The sequence below is a fragment of the Ahaetulla prasina genome, chromosome 1 (genome assembly GCF_028640845.1).
Source record: "Ahaetulla prasina isolate Xishuangbanna chromosome 1, ASM2864084v1, whole genome shotgun sequence".
In the NCBI taxonomy this organism is placed as follows: domain Eukaryota; kingdom Metazoa; phylum Chordata; class Lepidosauria; order Squamata; family Colubridae; genus Ahaetulla; species Ahaetulla prasina.
In genome coordinates, this window is record NC_080539.1 from 85,517,370 (window position 1) to 85,544,066 (window position 26,697).

The 26,697-nt window shown below is 40.3% G+C and overlaps 2 protein-coding genes across 7 annotated transcripts in view; one reads left to right on the top strand and one right to left on the bottom strand.

Moving 5' to 3' along the window:
- COG2 (component of oligomeric golgi complex 2) overlaps positions 1-8,087 on the top strand; it is a 34,498-nt gene extending 26,411 nt beyond the window's left edge. For all 6 annotated transcript variants that reach the window (XM_058166870.1, XM_058166880.1, XM_058166898.1 and 3 more), the window contains 4 exons: positions 307-449; positions 4,026-4,165; positions 7,142-7,322; positions 7,643-8,087. In XM_058166870.1, the coding sequence (XP_058022853.1) occupies positions 307-449; positions 4,026-4,165; positions 7,142-7,322; positions 7,643-7,744 (566 nt within the window). In that variant the 3' untranslated portion in view covers positions 7,745-8,087. The remainder of the gene's footprint in view (positions 1-306; positions 450-4,025; positions 4,166-7,141; positions 7,323-7,642) is intronic.
- Positions 8,088-8,224: 137 nt separating this feature from the next.
- On the bottom strand, positions 8,225-24,127 carry AGT (angiotensinogen). Its single transcript, XM_058166927.1, has 5 exons — positions 24,010-24,127; positions 18,953-19,763; positions 13,717-13,975; positions 10,958-11,102; positions 8,225-10,550 (listed from the first exon to the last, which is right to left on the bottom strand). Exons 2-5 carry the CDS (start codon positions 19,737-19,739, stop codon positions 10,362-10,364), a joined length of 1,380 nt encoding a protein of 459 aa, XP_058022910.1. The 5' UTR covers positions 19,740-19,763; positions 24,010-24,127; the 3' UTR covers positions 8,225-10,361.
- Positions 24,128-26,697: the final 2,570 nt, after the last annotated feature.

The window sequence follows — 26,697 nt, forward strand, 5'->3', positions numbered from 1 at the left end:
CAGCGTTCTGTGCACCTTTGGCATTTAGTCATGACCATGGAGACATCTTCGGACAGTGCTGACTCTTCGGCTTTGAAACAGAGATGAGCACTGCCCCCTAAAGTCAGGAACGACTAGCATGTACGTGCGAGGGAAACCTTTACCTTTACCTTTTATCATAATATATAATGCTAAGTAGTACAATTCAGCTCTTTTTGTATTTGTTTTTAACTGTATTTCAGAGGAGTTGTAAAATAGCTATATAACTAAAATTGGCTTGGGGTATTTAGATTTTACCATGTATAAATGTATATATTTATTCAATAGGAGCACTAGAAGACTCAAAGAATTCTTTACTAGGTTCCTGTCCAACCTTAAACAGTAAGATTATTCAGGACTTAAATGATTGCTGCTTTAGCTGCTTGAAAAGTGCTCTGGAAATCCCAAGATTGTATAGAAGAACTAACAAGGTATTTTTTTCCATTTGAAAATATATGTGTGTATATATACGGACAATATAAATGGCCATTATAATAGCTATAATAACTATTATAATGAGGTCCTTTAAGCTGTGTGTGTGTAAGTATATAAAGGTTCATATAAAATAACCTTTAAGTCTTCAAAGCTGCCTATACTCTACTAAACTGACAAGAGTCAGTCTCTCAAAGGCTCTTAAAAGAGAAGCTGTATGTAGTCGCATTGTATTTGTATGTCCCCATTATCCATTTCCATGTTTTTCTGTTTCTATTATTTTCTATTTTTCTAACTCCATGTTGACCTAGGAAAGAGAGGGTGATGTACAAACTAAAATACCCTTCTGGTTCCTCTTGACTTTATCACTCTCAGATTTTCTAAAGCAGAATCTGGCAGGGCATCAATGCCATTGCTTCCATCAATATGCATCTCTTTTCCAGATAAGTGGTTATTAGCTGACAAGGGACTGTTTCAGAAGTAAATAGAGAGACCCAACATCACAGGTCTCCTATTTCCATTACACTCATCTATAGAGGAAGAAAGCCAGCATTGCCATTAATGTGCTCAAACTGTGTCATACAGTACTTGGCTTAATTCCAATTTGCTGCTGCTGAAACTGTTAAGGTTTTTGATAGTACAACTGATTGTTCAGGGTTAAATCCTTTGACTAGGCATTTCATTTCTTTGTCAGCTATTTCTGTTTGGCTCTACATGTGTTAATTTGGACACAAATTGGGATAATTATGATTGGAAAATATGTTTGTTTGAAAGACCATGTAGGTGTGGCATGTTTTGCCATTTTCTCTAGAAACCAAAATTGCCTTAAATATTATTTATTTATTTATTTATTTATTTTATTTATTGTTTATATTTATATACCGCCCTATCTCCCAAAGGACTCAGGGCGGTTTACAGGCATTTAAAAAACAAAAAATACAATAAATACAATTCTAAAAACAATTTAAAAACTTATTCAAAAGCCTTAATTAAAAATATAAAAATTAAAACCCAAGATAAAACCCACAAACTAAAATCTAACTCAGTCCTGCGCAGTTAAATAGATATGTTTTAAGCTCGCAGCGGAAGGTCCGAAGGTCCGAAAGCTGACGAAGTCCTGGGGGCAGTTCATTCCAGAGGGTGGGAGCCCCCACAGAGAAGGCCCTTCCCCTGGGCGTCGCCAGACGACATTGCCTCGCTGACGGCACCCTGAGGAGTCCCTCTCTGTGAGAGCGCACGGGTCGGTGAGAGGTATTCGGTAGCAGCAGGCGGTCCCGTAGATAACCCGGCCATGGAGCGCTTTAACCTATGCCATGGAGCGCTTTAAAGGTGGTCACCAAAACCTTGAAGCGCACCCGGAAGGCCACAGGCAGCCAGTGCAGTCTGCGCAGGATGGGTGTTATACGGGAGCCACGAGGGGCTCCATCTATCACCCGCGCAGCCGCATTCTGGACTAACTGCAGCCTCCGGATGCCCTTCAAGGGGAGCCCCATGTAGAGAGCATTGCAGTAATCCAGGCGAGACGTCACGAGTGCGTGGGTGACCGTGCATAGGGCATCCCGGTCCAGAAAGGGGCGCAACTGGCGAACCAGGCGAACCTGGTAGAACGCTCTCCTGGAGACGGCCGTCAAATGATCTTCTAGAGACAGCCGTTCATCCAGGAGGACGCCTAAGTTGCGAACCCTCTCCATCGGGGCCACTGACTCGCCACCGATGGTCAGCCGCGGATTTAGCTGACTGTACCGGGATGCCGCATCCACAGCCACTCTGTCTTGGCGGGATTGAGCTTGAGCCTGTTTCTCCCCATCCAGACCCGACGGCCTCCAGACACCGGGACAGCACTTGATAACCGTTGGGGTGGTCCGTGTAGAAAAGTACAGCTGGGTGTCATCCGCATACAGCTGGTACTTCACACGAAACCACTGATGATCTCACCCAGCGGCTTCATGTAGATGTTGAACAGAAGGGCGAGAGGATCGACCCCGCGGCACCCCACAAGTGAGGCGCCCGGGCCGACCTCTGCCCCCTGTCAACACCGACTGCGACCGGTCGGAGAGATAGGAGGAGAACCACCGATAAACGGTGCCTCCCACTCCCAATCCCTCCAACCGGCGCAGCAGGATACCATGGTCGATGGTATCGAAAGCCGCTGAGAGGTCTAATAGGACCAGGGCAGAGGAACAACCCCTATCCCTGGCCCTCCAGAGATCATCCACCAACGCGACCAAAGCCGTCTCCGTGCTGTAACCGGGCCGGAAACCGGACTGGAACGGGTCTAGATAGACAGTTTCATCCAGGTGTAAGGGAAACTGATATGCCACCATACTCTCTACAACCTTCGCCGCGAAGGTTGGAGACCGGACGATAATTACCTAAAACAGCCGGGTCCAGGGAAGGCTTCTTAAGGAGGGGCCTCACCACCGCCTCTTTCAAGGCGGCCGGGAAGACGCCCTCCACCAAAGAAGCGATCGTAATCGCCTGGAGCCAGCCTCGTGTCACCTCCCGAGTGGCCAGCACCAGCCAGGAGGGGCACGGGTCCAGTAAACACGTGGTGGCATTCAGCCTACCCAACAACCTGTCCATGTCCTCGGGAGCCACAGGGTCAAACTCATCCCAAACAATATCGCCAAGACCACCCTCGAGCATCTCACCCGCGTCACCGCAATCTTGGTCCAGACCATCCCGAAGCTGAACGATTTTATCGTATAGATAACCGTTAAACTCTCAGCACGCCCCTGCAACGGGTCATCCCGCTCCCCTGATGTAGGAGGGAGCGAGTCACCCGAACAGGGCGGCTGGGCGGTTATCTGCCGATGCAATGAGGGAGGAGGCGAGCTACGCCTCGCTTCCTCAATGCCACTAGGTAAGTCCTAGTATAGGACTTCACTAGTGTCCGATCAGCTTCGAACGGCCAGACCTCCAGGAACTCTCTAGGCGTCTTCTCCGGCGCTTCATCCTCTCAGCTCCTCGGAGAACCAAGGAGCCGGTTGGGACCCGCGCCGGTCAGAGGCCGCAAAGGCACGACACGGTCTAAGGCCCCGCCGCGCCCGCTCCCAGGCCGCAACAAGTTCCTCAACCGAGCCGTGAGCCAGACCTCAGGAAATGGCCCAAGCTCCGTCCGGAACCCATCTGGGTCCATCAGGCGCCTGGGACGGAACCAACGTATCGGCTCCGTCTCCCTGCGGTGGTGAATGGCGGTCAGAAAGTCCAGGCGAAGAAGAGAGTGATCTGACCATGACAAAGGTTCAGTGACTATTTCCTTTAAGTCCAGATCTCTCAACCACTGACCAGAGAGAAAAATCAGGTCCAGAGTGCCACCCCCAATGTGAGTAGGGCCATCAACTACTTGGGTCAGGTCCAAGGCCGTCATGGAAGCCATGAACTCCCGAGCTGCCGTCGATTATCACAGTTTATTCATTGGAATGTATGTCTGTTGCTTCTGAATAATTTTAAGACTGCTGTGCATGAGCAATTAACCATTCGTCTTTCTAAATGGTCATTTTACGGTTTGCTGTAGATGCTTAATAAGGTTTTCTCTTGGTTTTTTTGGTCACATTTCATACATCAATAATCAGGAAGTGCCAACCAAGGCATTGCCCTATGTTGACAGTGCCCTTAAACCTTTCCATCAACTGAAGAATGATTACAAAGATACATTAAAGCCAGCTGTGATTGAGCAATGGCTGGAAGGAGCCCTCAATACAAGCACACAGAAGTAAGTGACATTTTAAGTAGAACGTTGCCAGACTAACTCTATAGGAAGTTGTTGAAAATTCAGAGATTATTTACATTCACAGCTCATTTACTGTGTATCAAAAAGCTTTCCTGATAAGATTCCTCCTTGGAATCTCCATTCACGTCTCTAAAATCCAAATCTTTATATATAAATAAATAAAACAAATATGTGCTGCCATTTCCATGAGTAGGCCTTTGGTAGCACAGTGTGTGTGTGTGTGTGTGTGTGTAAACAAAAAAAATGTACAGTTACATTGTGAAGGATTCCTACCAGCAGGAGATAAATCTAATCATGGACAGTCTAAGGAAATTGGCATCATTTGATTCACTTTGATGGGAGTATTCATGTGAATATTTCTAAGAAAAATGTGACTGTCTCTTAATCCCCTGCAGTGATGGAAAAAAGAAAGAGGCTTGTTCCTGAATGATAACTCCTAACTTTACCCATCATTGGTCATAATGACTGGGGCTGTTGGAACTGGAGTCCTTGATGTGAGCTTTGTTGTTTGCAAATGTTTCATTACCCCATTAAGTGAACATCATCAGTCCTGGTGACTGTGAAGTTCCCTGTTTATATACAGTAACTTGCCCCGCCAGTGTGGGATGTTGGGATCTTTGTGATTCTTTTGAACCACATTTACAAACCATTTAAAAGGTAAGGAAATACCAAAGAGAAACCACACCCCCACCAATACTAACAACTCAAGTTATTGTATATAAACAGCAAGCTAGTGTTTATAAACAGAGAGCAATCCTCCCTCCTCCTCCCCCCACTAGTACTGGTGATGTTACCTAGTTGGTAAATGAAATATCTGCAAACAAACAACCAAGCATCAAGGACCATACAGCTGAGAGATGTGTATTCTTTTCTATTGGCTGTTGGAAGTTCTAAGTAAGCAGCATCTGAAGGTGTGCACAGACCATTCAGTTTGTAGAGATGGGGAATTTTGATGTGGGATTTTGAAATCTCAGTAATACAGAACATGTTGTGCTGTTTTTAATTTAAATTAAATGCAGCAGATATGTTTTTTTAAAAAGTCTAGGCAAACACCTTGCAATCTGTGGTGGGCCTATAGAAGACTTGTTTGTGAAATAGCATTAGCACTTAGACTTATATACTGCTTCATAGTGCTTTACAGCCATCTCTAAGCGGTTTACAGAGTCAGCATATTGACCCCCAACAATCTTGGGCCTCATTTTACCCACCTCGGAAGAATGGAAAGCTGAGTTAACCTTGAGCCACTCAGAATCACACTGCCGAACTGCAGGCAGCTGGCAGTCAGCAGAGGAAGCCTGCAGCAGTACTGCATTCTAACCACTGTGCCACCATGGCTCTTAATAAGGTGACATATAAGAGCTATGGTGGGTCAGCATAGGCAGTAATTGCTCTGGTGGACCAATGGACTGTCTTGGTGTAAGGACCTTCCTTATGTCCCTTTTTGTAGTTATTTCATATATTTCACTTTGTTTCTGAGAACTAAGCCTGTGTGTGTATTTTGAAATTCTGTACCATTGAAGTACAATAGGAGAATTTTGTTGCAATTATTTATTTATTTATTTATTTATTTATTTATTTATTTATTTATTTATTTATTAGATTTTTATACCGCCCTCCTCCCGAAGGACTCAGGGCGGTGTACAGCCAACATAAAACTGTAACAATGTACAATTAAAACAGAGACTTAAAAAACTTATTCAGTAATTGGCCAAATAATTTAAAACGATTAGACTAAAACCCTTAAATTCATAAAATTACAACCCCAATTAAAATTAATATTTAAAAATTAAAAAATTAAAAATTTAAAAAGTTTAAGCCAGTCCCGCTCGAATAAATAAATGCGTTTTCAGTTCGCGGTGGAAGGTCCGAAGGTCAGGCAATTGACGCAAACTAGGGGGGAGTTCGTTCCAAAGGGTAGGAGCCCCCCCACAGAGAAGGATCTTCCCCTGGGGGCCGCCAGCCGAATTATCTATACTATGTAGAAAGGAGCCAAAATTTTGTGGTGATATTCTAGAGTTTAAGAATTATCTTATGGCAGCGGTTCTCAACCTGTGGGTCACGACCCCATTGGGGGTCGAATGACGATTTGCCAGGGGTCGCCTAAGACCATCGGAAATATGGGAAGTATACTTGCGAGTCGAAGAATCGTGAATTCGGCTTCAGGCGCGATGAATTAAAAAAGAGAGAAATCTTTGCTCTGATGTCTCCCTCTCAAGCCAGCTGCAATCACTCCCAATCGCTAGCCTAATCTGGCTTCAGGCGCAATAAACTTAATAGGGGAGGAGTCTCCGCTTTAATGCCTCCGTCCTCAAGGCAATCGCAAGCAGTTCAGATCGCTAGCCAATACGGCTTCAGGCATGATAAATTCAAAAAAACAGTTTGCCGCTTTTCCCCCCTTCTGCGGCTGCTGAGGCGCGCTGAGATCGCTGCGAAAATAATTTTACGGTTGGGGTCGCCACATTGTGGGGAATTGTATTAAAGGGGTCGCAGCACTATAATGGTTGAGAACCACTGTCTTATGGTATAGATAAAAGCTAAAGTATAATTCAAATAGGGCATGTTCCAGGCTAAAATCAGTAGTTTTCAGTTACTGTTGAATTAAACGGGAAAGAAAGAATGTAACTTCATTTCTTTATATTTACTGACAGTGCATGTCAGGGTTTTTTCTTTTTAATAAATTTATAGACATTTCTAAAATTCTGTTTTCATTTTGTCCTTATGGGATACTGAGTGTAGTTAATGAGAAAACAATGAATGTCAATAACTGTAGAATCAGACTGCAAGCATCCCATGAGTGAAGGGGGTCTGAATACTTTCGGAATGCACTGCATATTCTGCTCCATCCTATAGGCACGGTATAACTACTATATACACAGTATACACTCTTTTTCTCCTGCTCTAAATGAAGTTCTGGCCACAAGTGCTTAAAATCTAATCCATTCATTCCTCTTCATGTAGGTATTTGGATACAGTATCTGATATTCTAAATTCTGTAAAGAAAATGGAAGAGAGCTTGAAAAGGCTAAAACAAGCCAGAAAAACTGTAACTGCAAATAATCCCTCCCCTTCTGGAGGAATGAGTGATGATAACAAAATCCGCCTACAGTTAGCTCTAGATGTGGAACATTTTGGAATGCAGGTAACCTAGATGTCAAAAACAGTTAAGGGTGTTGTTGGTTTTTTTGCATAAATATAGCTGTTAATGAGTTTGGCCACACAAACTTCAGTTCAAAAATTTTTGGACAGTCATTCTCTCTTGCTTTTGGTATCTTTTGGCCGGTCATTTGCTATTGCTTCAGTTTATTTCACAGCATGATTGTGGGGGAGGTGTTGGAGGCTGTGTGTGTGTATGTAACTTCTTGAAATTCAATTCTCATATTGTAGATTTTCTATTATGTTTGAAATATTTCTGGTGTTGCTTACAAAGCAATAATTAGTAAATCTGATATTTTGTTTTAGATGGAGAAGATGGGGATGCAGCTGAGCAACATTAAAAGTTTTTCCACTCTTTCGGAGCTTGTTCAAGCTGCTAAAGATCAGATAGCCACCGAACAAACATAACATAATCTCCAGCTTTTTAATGAAGAGGCCTAGCTTCCAAAAAAGAAAAAAAGTTTATTTTTTATTTTTACTTTCCTTTGCCAAATACTGTTTAGCAAAAAAAAAAAAAAGTGCTTCCTAATGCAGCTTCAGCAGCAGATTTAAATGTGTCTCAAAATAGAAAAACTCATTTCGCGAACATAAAGAAACATACAAGGGAGGTTTATTTTGGTTTTCCGTTATACGGAAGGCAATTTATATATTTCTATGTATTCTGCTATAGGATTATGGAAATATTTTTATTTTTATTGTAAATTATTATCATGCAGAAAAATGAATTTAAGATGATTAAAATGAACAAAAAGGAATTTTGTCTTTTTGTAAATTTTGTTAGAATAAACAGTGGTGTTAAGTATGTTCCTATGACGTGTGTTTTTACGTTTTGTTTTGTGATAAAAATAGTAAAAATGTAGCAATGTTGTGACAACTAAGATTAGTTTGCATCGTATTACTTTGAGTTTATAAAAGAACTATTCTTGGTTTTCTAAAAAGAAATCAATTTTGAACTTTTTCCTCAACGGGTGGCATCTTTTATTCTGAGTCAAAATGTTTCACTAATCCTGTGAAGAAAACCAAATGTCACCCTTAGTGACTTTTCTTTGAAGGTGTTTTCAAGCTACCTGCTACTTTTCTTTTGTTGGCATATAATAAGTGAATGATAGACTTGTAGTATTTATTTGATAGAGGTTTACTATATCATTTCAAAATCTCAGAATTCAAAGCTAATTAAAGAGTGGTTTTCATAGCCTTGCTAGGCATTTTAGAGCGGTAATGGGAAACTGTTTACTTCTCAGGGTCCTGGAAATCCTATTTCCATTAGAATCCCTATTTCCATCATTAAAACTCTGAAACAGATTTTTCCCCCATTTCCGTGAGGTCATTATAACGCAGCATGATCCCTGGAAGGTTGGGAGGCTAAATTGGGGCTCCTGGCTGCCATGATGTAGCCAGTACCTAATTTGAAAACATAGGTGAATCCTGATAGGAAGAAGTTCTGTATTTGAAGAAATGCACATTGTTATGGCTTCAGAGATAAAGTATCCTAGAATCACAGTGGTTCTTACGCTATTAGTTGATATTAAAATTTTCCAATCAGAGCACTGGCAGCAAAGAGGAGAGGGCTTTGCCTTAAATTAGTTTCATTTCTGCCTGCTACTAGTATGCCAATCAAACAAATGATGTTTTCCTGACTCCCCATAAAGGAAAATAAAAAGATTCTCCATTAGGATGTTTAATATCCAATTTGGATCCTGTTTCAAAGGAATGCATATGGACCTATGAATTATAATGCCAAGGTGAAAAGGAGGGACAAACTATGAAGCAAACATGAATTTCGGTGTGGAACCTCTGGCACTCAGAATTAATTTATAGACAAGTGTATAAAATGTGTAAACACTTTAGTTGTAAATGTTTGTGTTCAGCACCTTGCTCTTGATAGTGGATCCAGCAATCCTGAACTCTTTCCCACCGTCAATTCAAAGCTGGAGTTGGAATGTTGTTAGGACCAAGAAGTGCACCCGACTACCCCTTTATTTTTTCAGTCAATGTGTGTCTCACGGGATATGACCAGGTATTCAAGAATTTCAACCATTGTATGGCTCAAACAATTCAACCATTGTATGGCTCAAACAATTCAAAGCTAATTAAAGAGTGGTACATTTATTTTTAATAATGGGGATTTTTTTCCCATGCTTGTGGAGTGGGAGTTAATGATTTTTAGACAAGAAGTAGGTGTATTAAATCAACCTTGCAGATTAAGCTACTTAATTTTTCTTAAGTTGTTCTGGACTAGGAATGTTCCTCCTGGCATAGAACAAATATCTCACTCCATGGCCTTCATACTAAATTTGGTCATGGGTGGTTAAATGTTTCATACAAATTGTTCAAGTCGCACAACTCAAGCATGGAAAAGCCTAGAATATGCAAGCAGGGGGATTACTGACCAAGATTAGGCTGTATACTATTAGCCCAAAAAGTTGAGTTGAGTATGCTGGAGAATTCTCAATCATATCATGCAAATACGACTTGCGGGTGTAGCTTTGATGAAATAAATCCCTGTGACTTAGTTTAATTGTAACATAATCCCAATTTAGCTAAACTTAGTTGTTTGACAATTAAACATGGCTAAATGCCTTTAAATAGAACGTAGAAACAGATTACTAAATTCTCTGTTCTGGATATATTATCGGTATTCCCCATATTTTTGAGTGGCAGACTTCTTTCACAGGGAATATTAGATCCACATACATAGTTGAATAAGCCAAAATAGTTGGGTTTGCTAAACCATAAATTATGAATTAAAATTTATATATTTGGCTTAAACCCAGCACACATTGAAAACTCAGTAAATGGAAAATGATCTACTTTATCTTAGAATAGTCTTAAGAGATGTGAGCACTTTATTAATCACGATGTAGACAGCAGTATTTTTTTATAAAGTTCTATTGATAAATTTGTCAAGTTTATTTCTCAAAGATGCATTAGTTTTCAAAGCAAGATTTTAAAAATATCATAAAAACTAAGTAATGCAGGAAAATGATTAAAGGATTATAGAAAACTGTTTTCCCCCATCCAGAATTTATGTTTCTTTTAGGGGATTTGTTATTTGGCCAAAATAAATCAATGCAGCCGATTCTTTTTCATACACTGCAAACTGAAATGGCTTGTTCAATGTTATTTTAAGTGTCTCGCTGGCATGATCTTCTGTGTGAGCTTCTACTTGATTTTCCTCACTGGGGCTGAGCTCAAAAAATTGCTGATTTATGATCTGCAAGCAAAAACAAAGATAGTAAATCTGAATCAGTAGGCCGTAGTGCTAAGATTATAAATGAAAAAAGCCTAATAAATGAAAAGGTATTTTAAAAGTGCCAATAAAGAGATTTAAAAACTTGGATTATAAAAAGGTTGTATAATGTTTGTAGAAGGCTTATATGGTTTGTGTCACAATTTATCGTCCATCCATCCATCCATCCATCTATCTACAACCATCCATCTATCCATCCATTTATCCATGGCTGGTTTAGCAATTCTGGGAGTTGAAGTCCACAAGTCACAAAAGGGCCATGGTTCCCCATCTCTGATCTACTGTATATTATCTGTCCTTGGATATTGAATACATGGTCCAAACCGATAGATTTATATGCTTACAAACAGCAAAGGTCCATGACAGCATACCTTTCCAATGGTCACATTACTACTGCTTAGCAATCTGAGATTGGCTTCTTTTCCAAGCAGATTAGGCAACCCCTGTTTCACAAGGAGTTTTTGAAGGTCGTATATACTTGTAAAGGACACCCTTGGGAAAGTCAGGTGAATTTGTCTGCAGAAGGAAGAAAGAAAGGGGAGGGGAAAGGGCAAAGCAGAAGATTATGAAAGAGTTGGTCACTTCATACTTAAGTGATCAGTAGAGGGGGCGTGCATAAGTGCACAATCATGCCTATTGTCCCTGTCATTGTATTTTTTTTTCTTTTATTCTTCTCATTTTTGTTTGACAAATTCTAATAAATAAGTACAAATAAATAAATTCCAAGAAGTGATGGTTACGGGCTTCTGGAGGAAATGGGGCTGGATTTGCCACTGAGATCACTTATAAACTGGAAGGGAAATGGGATTGGTTGTCTTGGTTGCTTCTCTGTCTTGACAAAGGGAGTAGTGGTTATCTCTCAAATCTGGGGTGTTTGGAAGGAAGAGAGAGAGTCCCTTTCCTAAATATGCACTAAAGCAGGGGTCTCCAACCTTGTCAACTTTAAGACTTGTGGGCTTCAACTCCCAGAATCCCTCAGCCAGCAAACCTGGCTTGAGAAATTCTGGGATTTGAAGTCCACAAGTCTTAAAGTTGACAAGGTTGGAGACCCCTGCACTAAAGTGACAACCATGCCATTGCATGTATTTAAAAAAAGGCACCCAAATTCAGACATGATACCTGTGCTTGCTCCTTTCTGCTCAAGCACTTGATCAGATCATTTTATAATGTCTGGTAAAAGTGGCTCTTTTCCCCAAAAGAATTTGGCAAACCCCTACTTTGTATCTATCTGGAATTCTGCACAGAAATGCTACACAGCTCCCTTTCTATGTTGTGCACAAATAGTTTGTTCTGTAGTATATTAAAGGTCCCTTCTCTTTTGTAATCATACCAGCTTAAGCTACCACCACCTGATTAATTTCTTACTCTTTTTGGTGTCTTGTATCTAGGTACCCAAATCAGTGCAGATTACAATGCCGTATTTGAGTGGAAACTCTAGTAACATATGGGCTTGAATCCTAAAGAAGGATATGGTTTGGAATTATTTTCTGGAAGAACAAAAATAAATATAGGTAATCCTCAAGTTACAACCAGTGACTGTTCGAAGTGACAAAGGCACCGAAAAAAGTAACTTACACTTTCGTTTTTCACACTTAACAACTGTTGCAGCATCAGTCACCGTGGTCACGTGGTCAAAATTCAGGTGCTTGGCAACTGATTCATATATATGAAGATTGCAGTGTCCCAGGTTCATGTGATCACCTTTTGTGACCTTCTGACAAGCCAAGTCAATGGGGAAGCCAGATTCACTTACCAACTGTGTTACTAACTGAACTGCAGTGATTCATTTAACAGCTGTGACCAGAAAGGTCATAAAACGGTGCAAAACCAAGTTAACAACTGTCTCACTTAGCAATAGAAATTTTGGACTCAACTGTGGTTGTAAGTCAAGATCTACTTATATGGTGAGGATATTTTAAATACTGAGATACATTCCAAATACTGTGGTGCCAGAGGTGGGCCAGATCCCCATCTAGTCCAGTCAATGAAATTTGAGTGCCACAAATTACATATCCATGGTACATAACAGAATAAGAGAGTTGGAAGGGACCTTAGAGGTTGTCTAGTCAACTCCCTGCTCAGGCAAGAAACCCTATACTATTTCAGACAAATGGTTATCCAATCTCTTCTTTAAAACCTCCAGTGTTGGAGCACCCACAACTTCTGGAAGCAAGTTGTTCCACTGATTTAATTGTTCTAACTGCCAGGAAATTTATCCTTTTTTTTTTTTTATAAAAAGTTTTATTTTAACATTCATATCCAATAACATATCTAATGTACCATCATATACAATTAATTGGACCTGCCCGGTCACCACCCCCTTCCTACTCTCTTCCCTTCTCTACCTTCTTCTACTTTCCACGACCATCCTCCCCTTCTCTTATCTACCTCCTCTCCTCCTTCCTCCCTACTTCTCCCTCTTCTATCCCTCTTCCTTCCTTTCCTCTTCCTCCTCTTCTCTTTCCTACCTCCTTCTCTCTTCTACTTCCTTCCTTCCCATCATTCTGAAATGATAGCCAGGCAGCTCCGATCTTACATTGATTATACATCTTCAATCATCTCTGTACATTAACCATCAATCCATTTTCTACCTCATCCCCCCTCCCCCTCCCTTCCCCTCCCTCCCCCCACCCCCCAGGACTTCCCAGAACCGAATACAGGAAATTTATCCTTAATTCCAGATTGCTTCTCTCCTTGATAAGTTTCTATCCATTGCTTCTTGTCCTGCCTATAGGTGCTTTGGAGGATAAGTTGACTCTCTCTTCTTTGTGGCAGCCCCTTAGATATTGGAACACTGCTACGAATATTTGAGCATGAATGGTGAGATGAATACTAAAGTTTAACTTCTCTATCAGTTGGAGAATCTCATACCTACCACTTCTCAACTTTCCCTGATTCTATAAATATCTTAGAATAATAGAATTGCAAGTGTTCGTTTCAGCCATAATGTCCCACTTTCTGAAATGTGCAGGAATATAAATTAAAGCATTCCAGAGACACATGATTGTCTAGCCTGAAGAGAAACCAATTATCTACCACCTCCTTGGGTAATTGGTTCTACTATCAAACTGTTCATATTGTTATGAAGTTTTTGTGAGTGCCGAGTGCTGTGATGAATGTGTGAACGTACTTTGATTGCAAGCCTTGAAGCCATGCCAAAGAAGGTGTCAAAGAATATTGATTATCACTGGGTAGCTCATTGCTGTTGCTGGGCTGTAAGAGCAGCAAAAATATACTCTTGCTGAGAGGAATTTTGACAATGGAAAGTCCAGTATGATATTTATGCTTGAAGATTCCAGTTATTGTCATCATAGGAACAAAGATCTTAGTTTGGGAATCAAGCCAGAATTCTTGAGGTTCTTTGAGTGGGGATGCTCCATTTATTACAGCTGAAAAACAAATGAAAATATTAGAGGAAACTAATTGTTTCCCTCTCTTTGGCATAAAAAGGATCTAGCTGAATGTTACATGCAATATATATTTATCCCTTTGTCCACTATTGTTCTTGGACAAAATTCAAGTTTCCTACTGCATACTTACATCCAAAGGAACTTATAACGCAAAACCATAAACTGGCAGAATATAAGAGTAGGGAAAGTAAATTCAAAGTGTTAAGTGAAGTATTACTTTAATTAATTGTGTGTATTGCTTTTGATTATGAGCCGAGAAACCTTAAGAGGCTCAAAAACATGCACTGTATTTCCCAGCAATTGAAAATCTGCTTGGGAAATTGATCTTCAACAAGTATCCTTTGAAACCACAATAGATGCTCCAAGAATCTCCAGAAAGGCCTTAGACTACAGGACTAGAGCCACTATACTTTTCTCCTGTAAAGATTTCTCACACTGCAGTTGTAACCTTCTAAAAATAGCATAACTATTTTCTACAATTGTGTCCTTTAAGCAGACACAGAGAACTAGTTTGGCGTACTGGTAAAGGCATCAGACTATAAACTGGGAGACTGTGAGTTCTAGTCTCACCTTGGGCACCAAAAGAATAGAATAGAATAGAAGAATAGAATAGAATAGAATTTATTGGCCAAGTGTGCTTGGACACACAAGGAATTTGTCTTGGTGCATATGCTCTCAGTGTACATAAAAGAAAAGATACGTTCATCAAGGTACAACATTTACAACACAATAGCTAGGTGACCTTGGACTGGTCACTCTTTCTCAGCCCCAGGAAGAAGCAGGCAAGGAAAAACCATTTCTGAAAATCCTTGCCAAGAAAACTGCAAAAACACAAAAACTAATCCAGGAAGTCATCAGGAGTCAACACTGACTCGAAGGCACAAAAACAAATACAGACTTGGCTGACTGGTATGAGAGATTATCAGATCACATGGGTTTACATATAATGTACAGCTAAATTTCTTTCCTACTATGTTACAATTTGTCAAACATGCAAGCACAGTCATTATCTGTTCAATACTCAAAGAATCAAGCGAACCTTATCCTCAAACTGGGAAATGGGTGGCATATAAATGTAATAAATAAAAGAAATCAATGTGGTGGGAAGCAGTTATTCCTTTACTTAAAGAAGAGGTCTTTAAGTTCTGTGCTTTGGTCCTGCCCAATCATAATTGATGCATAGCTTTCTTACTGTTCTTAAATTGCTGCTGTCAATCTCACAGTGACTACCATGGTTTTGTCTATGAATTAATCATTGTGAGCTGATATGATCCCCTTTTTCACAGTTGCAGGTGACAATGACTAATTCCTCATATCGTCAGTCAGCATATTGCCCCCAACAATCTGAGTCCTCATTTTACTCACCTCAGAAGAATGGGAGGCTGAGTCAACCTTGAGACTGGTGAGATTTGATCTGCCAAACGGCTGGCAGCCGGTGATCAGCAGAAGTAGCTTGCAGTACTGCACTCTAGCCACTGCGTCACCGCAGCTCTTTAAGGGTTATTCAAGTTATAATATATTCAAATTATAATCCCTTTCATGGATTACTGCCTTGTCGTGGCGAAGGGGCTTGCATAGCTCAATGAAGCTATGAGCTATGCCGTGCAGGGACACCCAAGACAAACAGGTCATAGCAGAGAGTTCTGACAAAACGTAATCCACTGGAGAAGGAAATGGCAACCCACTCCAGTATCTTTGCCCTGAAAACCCCATGGACAGTACAAAAAGGAAAAAAGATATGACGCCGGAAGATGAGCCTCTCAGGTCGGAAGGTGTCCAATATGCTACTGGGGAAGAGTGGAGGGCTAGTACTAGTAGCGCCAGAAAGAATGAAGCGACTGGGCCAAAGCCGAAAGGACGCTCAGCTGTGGATGTATCTGGTGGTGAAAGGAAAGTCCGATGCTGTAAAGATTTTTTCTCCATAGAAACCTGGAATGTAAGATCCATGAATCAAGGCAAGCTGGATGTGGTCAAACAAGAGATGACAAGACTGAACATCGACATCTTAGGAATCAGCGAAGTAAAGTGGACAGGAATGGGCGAATTTAATTCAGATAACTATCAGGTATACTACTGTGGGCAAGAATCCCTCAGAAGAAATGGAGTAGCCTTCATAATCAATAAAAATGTAGGAAAAGCAATACTGGGATACAATCCCCAAAATGACAGAATGATCTCAGTCCAAATCCAAGGCAAACCATTCAATATCACAGTAGTTCAAGTCTATGCCCCAACCACTGATGCTGAAGAAGATGAAATTGACCAGTTCTATGAAGCCCTACAGCATCTGATAGAATCAACACCAAAAAATGATGTCCTTATCATCATGGAGGATTGGAATGCTAAAGTAGGAAGCCAAAAGATAACCGGAATAACAGGCAAGTATGGCCTTGGAGTACAAAATGAAGCAGGGCACAGGCTGATAGAATTCTGTCAAGACAATACGATGGTCATAGCAAACACTCTTTTCCAATAACCTAAGAGACGACTCTACACATGGACATCACCAGATGGTCAACACAGAAATCAGATTGACTATGTGCCAAAGATGGAGAAGCTCTATACAGTCAGTAAAAACAAGACCAGGAGCTGATTGTGGCTCAGATCATGAGCTTCTTCTTGCAAAATTTAGGCTTAAACTAAAGAAAGTAGGGAAAAGCACCAGGCCACTCAGGTATGAACTAAATCATATCCCTGATGAATATACAGTAGAGATGACAAATAGATTTAAAGAATTAGATCTGATAGACAGAGTGCCTGATGAACTATGGATGGAGGTTCGCAACATTGTACAAGAGGTAGCAACTACAACCATTCCAAAGAAAAAAAAATGCAAGAAAGCAAAATGGCTGTCTGAGGAAGCTCTGCAAATAGCTGAGGAAAGAAGGGAAGCGAAAGGCAAGGGAGAAAGAGAAAGATACACCCAGTTGAATGCAGAATTCCAGAGAATAGCTAGAAGAGATAAGAATGCATTCTTAAATGAACAGTGCAAAGAAATAGAAGAAAACAATAGAATAGGGAGGACCAGAGATCTATTCAAGAAAATTGGAGATATGAAGGGAATGTTTCATGCAAAGATGGGCATGATAAAGGACCAAAATGGCAGGGACCTAACAGAGGCAGAAGAGATTAAGAAGAGGTGGCAAAATTACACAGAAGAACTATACAAGAATGAGCTTAACATCCCTGATAACCACGATGGGGTGGTCACTAACCTTGAGCCAGACATCCTAGAATGTGAAGTCAAATGGGCCTTAGGAAATCTGAGCAACAACAAAGCTAGTGGAGAAGACAGTATTCCAGCTGAGCTATTCAAAATCTTAAAAAACGATGCAGTAAAAGTGCTACACCCAATTTGCCAGCAAATTTGGAAAACTCAACAATGGCCACAGGATTGGAAAGGGTCAGTTTACATTCCAATTCCAAAGAAAGGCAATGCCAAAGAATGTTCAAACTATCGCACCATTGCACTCATTTCACATACTAGTAAGGTTATGCTTAAAATCCTACAAGCTAGGCTCCAGCAGTATGTGGATCGAGAACTACCAGAAGTACAGGTAGGATTTCATAGAGGCAGAGGAACTAAAGATCAAATTGCCAACATACGCTGGATCATGGAGAAAGCTAGGGAGTTCCAGAAAAACATCTACTTCTGCTTCATTGACTATGCTAAAGCCTTTGATTGTGTGGATCACAACAAACTGTGGCAAGTTCTTAAAGAGATGGGAGTACCAGACCATCTTATTTGTCTCTTGAGAAACCTGTATGCGGATCAAGAAGCCACAGTGAGAACTGGACACGGAACCACTGATTGGTTCAAAATTGGGAAAGGAGTCCGGCAAGGCTGTATACTATCACCCTGCCTATTTAACTTATATGCAAAGCACATCATGAGAAAGGCGGGGCTAGATGAATCAAAAATTGGAATTAAGATTGCCGGAAGAAATACCAACAACTTCAGATATACAGATGATACCACTCTAATGGCAGAAAGCGAAGAGGAACTAAAGAGTCTCTTGATGTGGGTGAAGGAGGAGAGTGCAAAAGTTGGCTTGAAACTCAACATTAAGAAAACTAAAATCATGGCATCCAGCCCTCTCAATTCCTGGCAGATAGATGGTGAAGAAATGGAGGTAGTGACAGATTTTATTTTCCTAGGCTCCAAGATCACCGCAGATGGGGACTGCAGCCAAGAAATTAAAAGACGCTTGCTCCTGGGGAGGAAAGCTATGGCAAATCTAGACAGCGTACTAAAAAGCAGAGACATCACCCTGCCAACAAAAGTGCGTATAGTCAAAGCTATGGTTTTCCCAGTTGCAATGTATGGCTGTGAAGGTTGGACCATAAGAAAGGCTGAACGCCAAAGAATTGAGGCCTTTGAACTCTGGTGCTGGAGAAGACTCCTGCGAGTCCCTTGGACTGTAAGGCGAACAAACAAGTCAGTTCTAGAGGAGATCAACCCTGACTGCTCTTTAGAAGGCCAGATCCTGAAGATGAAACTGAAATACTTTGGCCACCTAATGAGAAGGAAGGACTCACTGGAGAAGAGCCTAATGCTGGGAAAGATTGAGGGCAAAAGAAGAACGGGACGACAGAGAACGAGGTGGCTGGATGGAGTCACTGAAGCAGTAGGCATGAGTTTAAATGGACTCCAGAGGATGGTAGAGGACAGGAAGGCCTGGAGGAATGTTGTCCATGGGGTCACGATGGGTCGGACACGACTTCGCAACTAACAACAACAACAAGAAGTTATATTCTGCGTTACCAACCTGATGGAGGTCTGGTGATTCAACATCACATATTTATTACAGTCCCCATTTTAACAAGTGGATAAAGTATGGTAGTCATTGCATTATTTTACAAGTTTCAGATTACTATTTTTTCCCCCCAATCTACTCCTCTCTAAGATTGTCATTGGTCTTACTCTGTGACAATTCCCTTTTTCCTGTCAGATACCTTTGAAATGAGTGTAAGTTGTCAACAGCAAAGTGGTTTCCTGATCAATGTCAGCCAGCAGACCCTTGGTTCTGTGTGTGCTCTTCCTTTCGACAAACGCATTTATTTGTTTTGCTGCCTCTGTGGGGTTGGTGAAATCCACAGCTCGAACGTAGAAATTAACATCTGGAAAGGCCAATTGGTGGACAAAAGACTCAGCTAAATTGGTACCAGGAGCAGAGAAAAGGCATGACAGCTTGGAGAAATCCAGCCCCTCTGTGTCCCTAGACCGTAAGGGAACATTCAGGATGATCTTCAGGGCAAAGAGAACCTTACGTCCATCTATTCTGAAGGTACAACTTGAGTCACTGGATGGCGGGTCAAACCCTAATAAAATCTGCAGTTCGGCTGCTGTTTTTCCAGAAGTCCCTAAATAAATGGACAATAGAGATTCATAGATGAATATAGGAGAGAGGATAATGTTGCTGCTTTCATGTATTTTCTTCAGCTCTTTGTAAAAACGGGCCCCAACCACATAAATGGGGTCTATTAAGAAGTTCACACCCAAGCGTTTCTCTTCTTCTTCACTCTTGTTCCTCAGACTCTCTTCATATGTTGAAGTGAAATGGGACTCAATTGAGAGGGGAACAAACATCTTCACCAGCTTTTCTCTTTCTTCCAGCTCCTTGCAGCTGTTGACATTGGTATTATTAAGGGAAAGAAGGTAAAAGGGGTGAACGTATACCCGATCGCAGCATCCAGTGGTAAGATACAGAAGGACACATAGCAAAATGAGTCCAAGTTTCATCTTGACGTGGATCTTCACCTGTGTCTGTTTCAGAAAGAAATAATTACAACCGTCACCAATGAATGTTTTATGGATTTTCAGCAGGCTTTCCTTTTATTAAATAGCATAATTATCCAAGCCATAAAGAAATTAATGTATGTACTTAAGAAGTTAGCCTACATGGGAAATTTGCCACGATCCAGCTCTGTTTCTATAATTCACTGAAACACAAAGTATCTGAGTACATGTTACTGTAGTGTTATGCACTGGGTTATAAAACTGGGTTTAATTATGTATAAGCATGTTGGATGAAGAACAGAATAATAGAGTTGGAAGAGACTTTGGAGGTCTTCTAGTCCAACTCCATTTAGCAAATATATTCCATGATTCAGTACTATATTGGTTTATCCTGAAGACATTTCGAGAGATGGACAATTGCAAGACCTTATTCGTTTTGGAATATTATGTCATTTTACATCCATCTTGCATAATTTTACAAATATATTCTGTTTAATAGGGACACCTTTAAAAAAACCCACTTTTTCTCACCAACTGCTGTTTGAAAAGATGAAGTTGCCATATACAGTCCTTAAGTCCAAAAGCAACTATGTGGGTCTTACTAAACAACAATAGGCTGCATTTAGGTTTTGCTTAGCATACTGTATAAACCCTGCCAGTAATGGCTTTTATTTATTTATTTTTACTTGAATGAACATCCTTCTTTTGATTTATATAGAGATAAAAAATGAAGATAAGGGATTGGTGGTGACCAGCTAGAACTAAAGCCTGGCTTACTCAAACTCTTCCTGCACATAACCTTTAGCCAAGTGCATTCAATTTGCATAAGATTGAGTTATACATTAGCCTCTTTCTCACTAAATGGTGTAGATTGAAGAGTGCTAAACATGGAGCTAAACGTTTGCCCATCCTTTCAACAGCCAGATCTTCATGTGGACATCTTTCAAGGCAGTCCTAATATAAACTACTAACCTAATTAAGATTACAATTATTATCTGGAATTAGCTGCCACCAAACTCCATCTTTGTAGAGAGTGGGTTAGAAATAATGGGAAGAAGTGATTTAGACTTTGCGCTCCCTGGTGACTCTTTAAAGCAGCTTCCTTTTTCCTCAAACTAGCTTCAGAAAATAAATAGCTGCTTTAAGAAGCCAGTTCATAAAAGTGAGGCTATAATAGATAGGCTGCAAAAAAATTCTGGATGACACTAAATGGCAGCAAAGAGTCGGCCATCCAGAGCTTTGCAGCCTAGATACAGTATATCCAGTGAAGAACTTCAATACCAAAAGAATGATGTCTAAAATCTTATTTTATATAAAATATATTGGCTTAATCATCGAAGCATTTAACCCTGAGGTGATGATTTTTTTCTGAGGAAGCTAAAAGAATAAAAAATAAAACTCTAAAACAGATTGTCCATATAGCATTCTTTATGTAGGATAATCCTCTCTTTTTAGGGCTAGTATGGTGCTGGTAAAAATAGTGTCCATCCACTGTCCAACATCTGGACAGTGGTCTGAAGGAGCACATGATAGCCATTCTATTTACTATGGTAAAATGTTATAGTGACGTTTCTCAATCTGCACATCTACAAAAATATGAATATCGATATACAGCCTTTCATTCATATCGCTACAAAAAGAATTCATTCTTTCCAAATTACATTCTTCAAACATATTTTGGTGATTAATATTTATATTGCTGTCTATCATCCAACATGGTACATTGCTTCCAGGACAGGAAAAGCTGCTTCTACTTCTTAAAGCAGTTTTTGCTTATTGGGAAAGAAAACAACAGCCTAGTGCCACATTAAAATAAATGTGATTTTTTTTTTTTAGCAACTGCATCCTTTTTTCCAGGCTCATATAAAGAGGTCATGAAAGGTTCAAAGTATTTGTTTGGAAAAAATGTTAAGAAGTACTCGAACCAATTTCCTCGTGCTGGCTGAGGGATTCTGGGAATTGAAGTCCACACATATTAAAACTGCCAAGTTTGAGAAACATTGGTCTATATCACCTTCCCTATATTTTTAAAAATCAATTCAAGTACAGGTGAAGTGCAGCAACATCGACACAGGAGGCAAAGGGACACAAGAAGGGAAAGTCATACATGATGTCATAGCACAGTTGGTATCAAATGGTACACAAACAAAATGTTTTTAATATGATCATAAGACTCATCAATTAATAAATCACTACTACTACTAAACAATGACATTGTGGCTTGTTATCAATTACTTATGACCGGGAATTTTCATCTTGCCCACAAATATCCTTTTCTTTCTTTCTACACTATTTCTTGACTATTCCAAGTGAGACGCTTCTCTATCGATTTTATTCTGAAGTCACTTTTCCTTGTTCACAGATTTCCCCAAAGAAATCCATATTCATCCATATTCAAATGTTTTCTCCACTAATTTTCTTACTCTTTTTATTTGCACATAGGTAAAAAGCAACAGTGAGGAAAAGATGTCTACCTGTATTATTGCTGGATTATTCTAGTAAGAGGACTGAGTATCTCAATTATCATAATTTATTCATAGAAAACTCAGGCCTCCTTTTTTCATTTAGTAGCTCTAGGAATTATCTCCCCAGAAACCACTTCTACTGCAAATATTTAAAGAACCAGCATCTGTGCTCTGTTGACATTTTATCTGGTTCTCATAAAGTTATATCATTACACGAAACCTTCAGTTTTATGGGCTTCCCGTTTAGTGGACTTTGAACACAATAGGCCAAATCTGCTTTCTGTTGTTTGCTTTGGCACACCCCATGGGCCATTTTGTGCGTGCATTAAATCCTATTTGGATTTAATGGATATTCTGCTTTAACAGGTATTCTTTCTCCCATTCAGCCATTAAATTTTAGGGCTATCAGTTTCCTACAGTCCAGATCTGCTAATTCTCATTATTTATTTTTCTCCTTTTGCATCTTTATTTACTCTCCCTTTACACGCAATCTGGGCAATTTGAAATTTTTCCAGAGGTTAATGTACCCTGTACGATCTGTAAAATGAGGGATTACGGTACACCAGCGCTGTGGTGGTCCAGCTAATGCCAACAGATTTTATACTGCCACCTGATGGTTAGTGACCCTATAAATTGTTTGTATGAAACTTCACAGTTTACTTGTGTGCATATGTTTAATTAGTTTCTTATCGAACCTTAAGTTTAGATGATAAAAGCTGCATATGAGCTGAGATTTACATATCACTCTGACTGTGGTTAATTTCAGCAGGCTTTTTTAATATGCTGCAATAGCTAAGGTTATATATAGTATTTTTTTTATTTGTATTTATTTATTTGTATTCCTCATTTATTGTTTTTTTTTTACAAATAATTGAAGGCAATGAACATATTCAGCACACCTTCCTCCTCCTATTTTCCCCACAAGAGCAACCCTGGCCAGTGAGTTGGGCAGAGAGAGAATGACTGGTCACCAAATTGGATTTCAAGCTAAGAAGGAACTAGAACTCATGGTCTAGTCTGGTGCCTTAACTACTAGGCCAAACTGGCTTGTTATACCATGATTTATTAGAGTTGTTTCAACTGTGTTTGCCAAAAATTGGGCCACCAATGGATTTAGGGTTTTCTGTATCTCTTTATTGCCCTGTTGCAGTCATCTAGATTGTGGCAGCCTAGATCCAATGGTGGGATTCAGCCAGTTCGCACCACTTCGGGAGAACCGGTTGTTAACTTACTGAGCAATTTGGTGAACTGGTTGTTGGAAGGAATCATTATGGCAGAGAATCGGTTGTTAAATTGCTTGAATCCTACCACTGCCTAGATCAAGTGGCTTTATTATTTACAAACCACCGTGTCTATAACAGTGATGGCTAACCTTTTCCGGACTGAGTGCCCAAAGCACATGTGCCCCATGCATGCACACACACACACACACACATTGCATAAACAACAGAGACCCGACAACCAGCTGGCCGGCGCATGCGCGGTTGAGCTGAACTGGGGCAACGCCTCATGTGCCTACAGAGAGGGCGCTGCATGCCACCTGCGATACGTGTGCCATAGGTTTGCCATCACAGGTCTATAACCATAATATACCATGTCAAAAAACAAATAGCCAAGCCGTTTCATGGTACATGGGAATCCAACCGCTGTTGCATTTTACCTTTTGGGGAAAATAAGGAAAAACAAGCTAACGGTTACCACAACATCAATGATCTTGAGAAAAAGAGAATAAACTACTATTTCGCAACAGTATTGTTAAAAATATTATTTTCCATCACCATCAATAACAACAGAAAAGCCTTACTCACATCTCCGTCCCTTGAGTAAGAACCTCTGGCTGTTTTCTGTGTTCAGAATCAAATCCTAAAGGAGCACTTGGGCTCCTATTTTATCCTCCTGATTGCCTAACCCCAGTTACACATTAGCTGTCCCCTCTGCTCTGTGACTGCGTTGGACAATGTTCTGGGAAATGTGTTTTTCCATGTATTGGCAATTACAGCTTTTTTTTTTCCTTTCTTTCCCAAGGAGGAGAGCAAACATTGACCCAGGCGGTCATTTCATCAGACTTCTGTCTGCTGTCCAGTCCTAGTTCTTTCCACTATTCTACCTCCACTGTAGTAAAGGTGGCCTGAGAGCTCATTCTCCAACACAAACAGCTATATTGGGGATCATAGGAAATTCCATAAACAGTAATTCCTACAGGACAATTTTTGTAGATTATAAACAGGGAAGGAAACAGAAAAAGACATGAGTATGAATAAATTAAAAAAAAAGGTCTGTAAGGAGCGTGCATAAGAGCACCAGCGTGCCTACCGTTCCTGTCCTAATGTTCCCTTTGATTTTATCCAATTCGTATAGTTATTTCATCCTTATGCTTATATATACTGTTGTGACAAATACATAAATAAATAAAAATGATAGGTTTAGATATTGACAGTAACATATTGATCTTAAATGAAATTGAGAAAAAAGTACCGCATCCTTTGAGGTACTATAGTGGAGAAAACTGAGAAGAAACATAGAGTTCTTTTGACCAGGTGCTAATTTTGGATAGAAAATATCCATGTCCAGTTAGTCCTTGACTTACAATCGGTTGTTTAGTCATTTACAGCCATTTGCACTGTCCCCCAATCCAGGGGTGGATTCTACTTACCTTTTCTTTGCACAGATCACTTTTGATAACATTCAGGTCAGTGGGTGGAGCCTCCCACCGGTTTTACTACCGGTTCTATAGAACTGGTCCGAACCGGAGGCAACCCACCACTGCCCCAATCACATGACCATGATTGCAATGTTTTGACTGAAAATCAAGGTTTACTTCTGGTTTTTTTTGGCAAAAATGCCCATAGTAACAGTGGATTTGTTTAATGATTGCAGCATTCGTTTAATGACCACTCCAAAAAAGTTTGTAAAATCGGGTCCAGTCACACGATGGATGACCTGTGCAACCTATGACCATAATGGGCAGGCTACCCATTATACATTATCTGTACACACTTTTCCTCAACAATTGTTTCCAGGGACAAATTGTTCTCTGAGATGTCTTCAAAGTAGCTTTTGGTCAAATCTTTTTCTTCCTTTCTGCTCTTTTTATAATGTAGTTCCACACAGTTCCTTCTGGGAATTAGGCATTAGGTCTCTAATTACAGCAAGTTTTTGGTCAAACAAAAGGGAATTCCATCGTCATAGAACACTTCACAGACATAGCTGTATTAGCCCATTACAGAAGAAGCTACAGTCAGGTAAAATTTTGAAGGCTGGTTAACTTAAGCTCACTCAGATAAACCCATCAGAAATGGTGGAATAAATGGATTTTTGGATCCATTCATCAAAGCTATTTTATGTAATCAAATAAGCACGACGTGGAGTGGAAAAGGTGGGTAAAGGAATATTCGACAGAGGAAAACTGCACCTATTAATACGTTGTGTTCAGAGTTCTTATATTTCATTATTTTACCACGAAGTGGATGGTACTCAGGGGTGAAATGCTCCGGTTCGGACCGGATCGGCCGATCCGGTAGTGATGGCAGTGGGTGGTTTGGAGAACCAGTAGCAAAAATCCCTGGCCTCCCCCGCCCATGCCCACCCAATGCCTGGTCACCCGCTTCCCCGCTTGCAGCTTCTTTTAAAAAATGCTTTTAAAAGGTAAAAAAGAGGCTCTGACGATCCCATCTGATCACATACACATACACACACACTCACTCACGCTGTTCTACTTACCCCATGCCTCCTTTTGGCATGCACTGCCTGCGCGCACACCTTGCATTTGGTGTGTGGTGTGCACTGCCAGCGAACACTGGTAGTAGTAAACCAGTTCAGATTTCACCACTGATGGTACTGGGTCACTCTGGTCTACCACAGGATTGCATTACTGTATAGGCAAGCCAATTGTGACAGGACCTTGCAGTTTTTGAATCATATATCCAACCTTGTTTGTCAATTTGGGTTATTCAGCCACTAACAAAAGAGAAAAAAGAGGTTTGGTCAGAAAAATAAATTACATCACAAATCAGTTTTATTTTTCTATTTAAATAAATCCCCCCAAAATGGCACAAAATATGGTACTTAAATAAAAATATTCGAGAGAGTTAAGCCCACCATCTGGATTTACAAAGAATTAATTTGCAAGTAGCTTCGATTATCCATCACCACTTCCTACTTTGTACAAACTCAAAGTCAATTCATGGATGAAATGTATTTATTTCTTTTGTTCCTTTGGGAGTGGACCCGTTTTAATCCTTCTTCTTAGAAGTTACTGCCCCCTTGTGATCATGAATGGGAAATATAGATGTACTGTAAGTATATATTGTACCAGTCCTCCAAAATTGGCACCACACTCCTTACTAGCACTGATGATGTTACCTAGTTTGGATAACGAAATGTCTGCAAGAAAACAAGCAAGCTCAGAGAGCATCAAGGCCCCCTCATTTCTACCCTGAACAACAAATATTCTCCTTTATTGATAGTATTTCCTTAAACAGTGTTTCAAAGTATTG

Bases quoted from the DNA above. Each gene is read 5' to 3' on its own strand.
- AGT (XM_058166927.1), bottom strand. From the start codon at position 19,739: ATGAAACTTGGACTCATTTTGCTATGTGTCCTTCTGTATCTTACCACT. The intron at 13,976-18,952 runs GTATCTGACAGG...TTTGTTTTTCAG, and splicing joins AACTTACACTCATTTCAAAG to CTGTAATAAATGGAGCATCC. The intron at 11,103-13,716 runs GTACGTTCACAC...TTCCTTCTGCAG, and splicing joins CTTCAAGGCTTGCAATCAAA to ACAAATTCACCTGACTTTCC.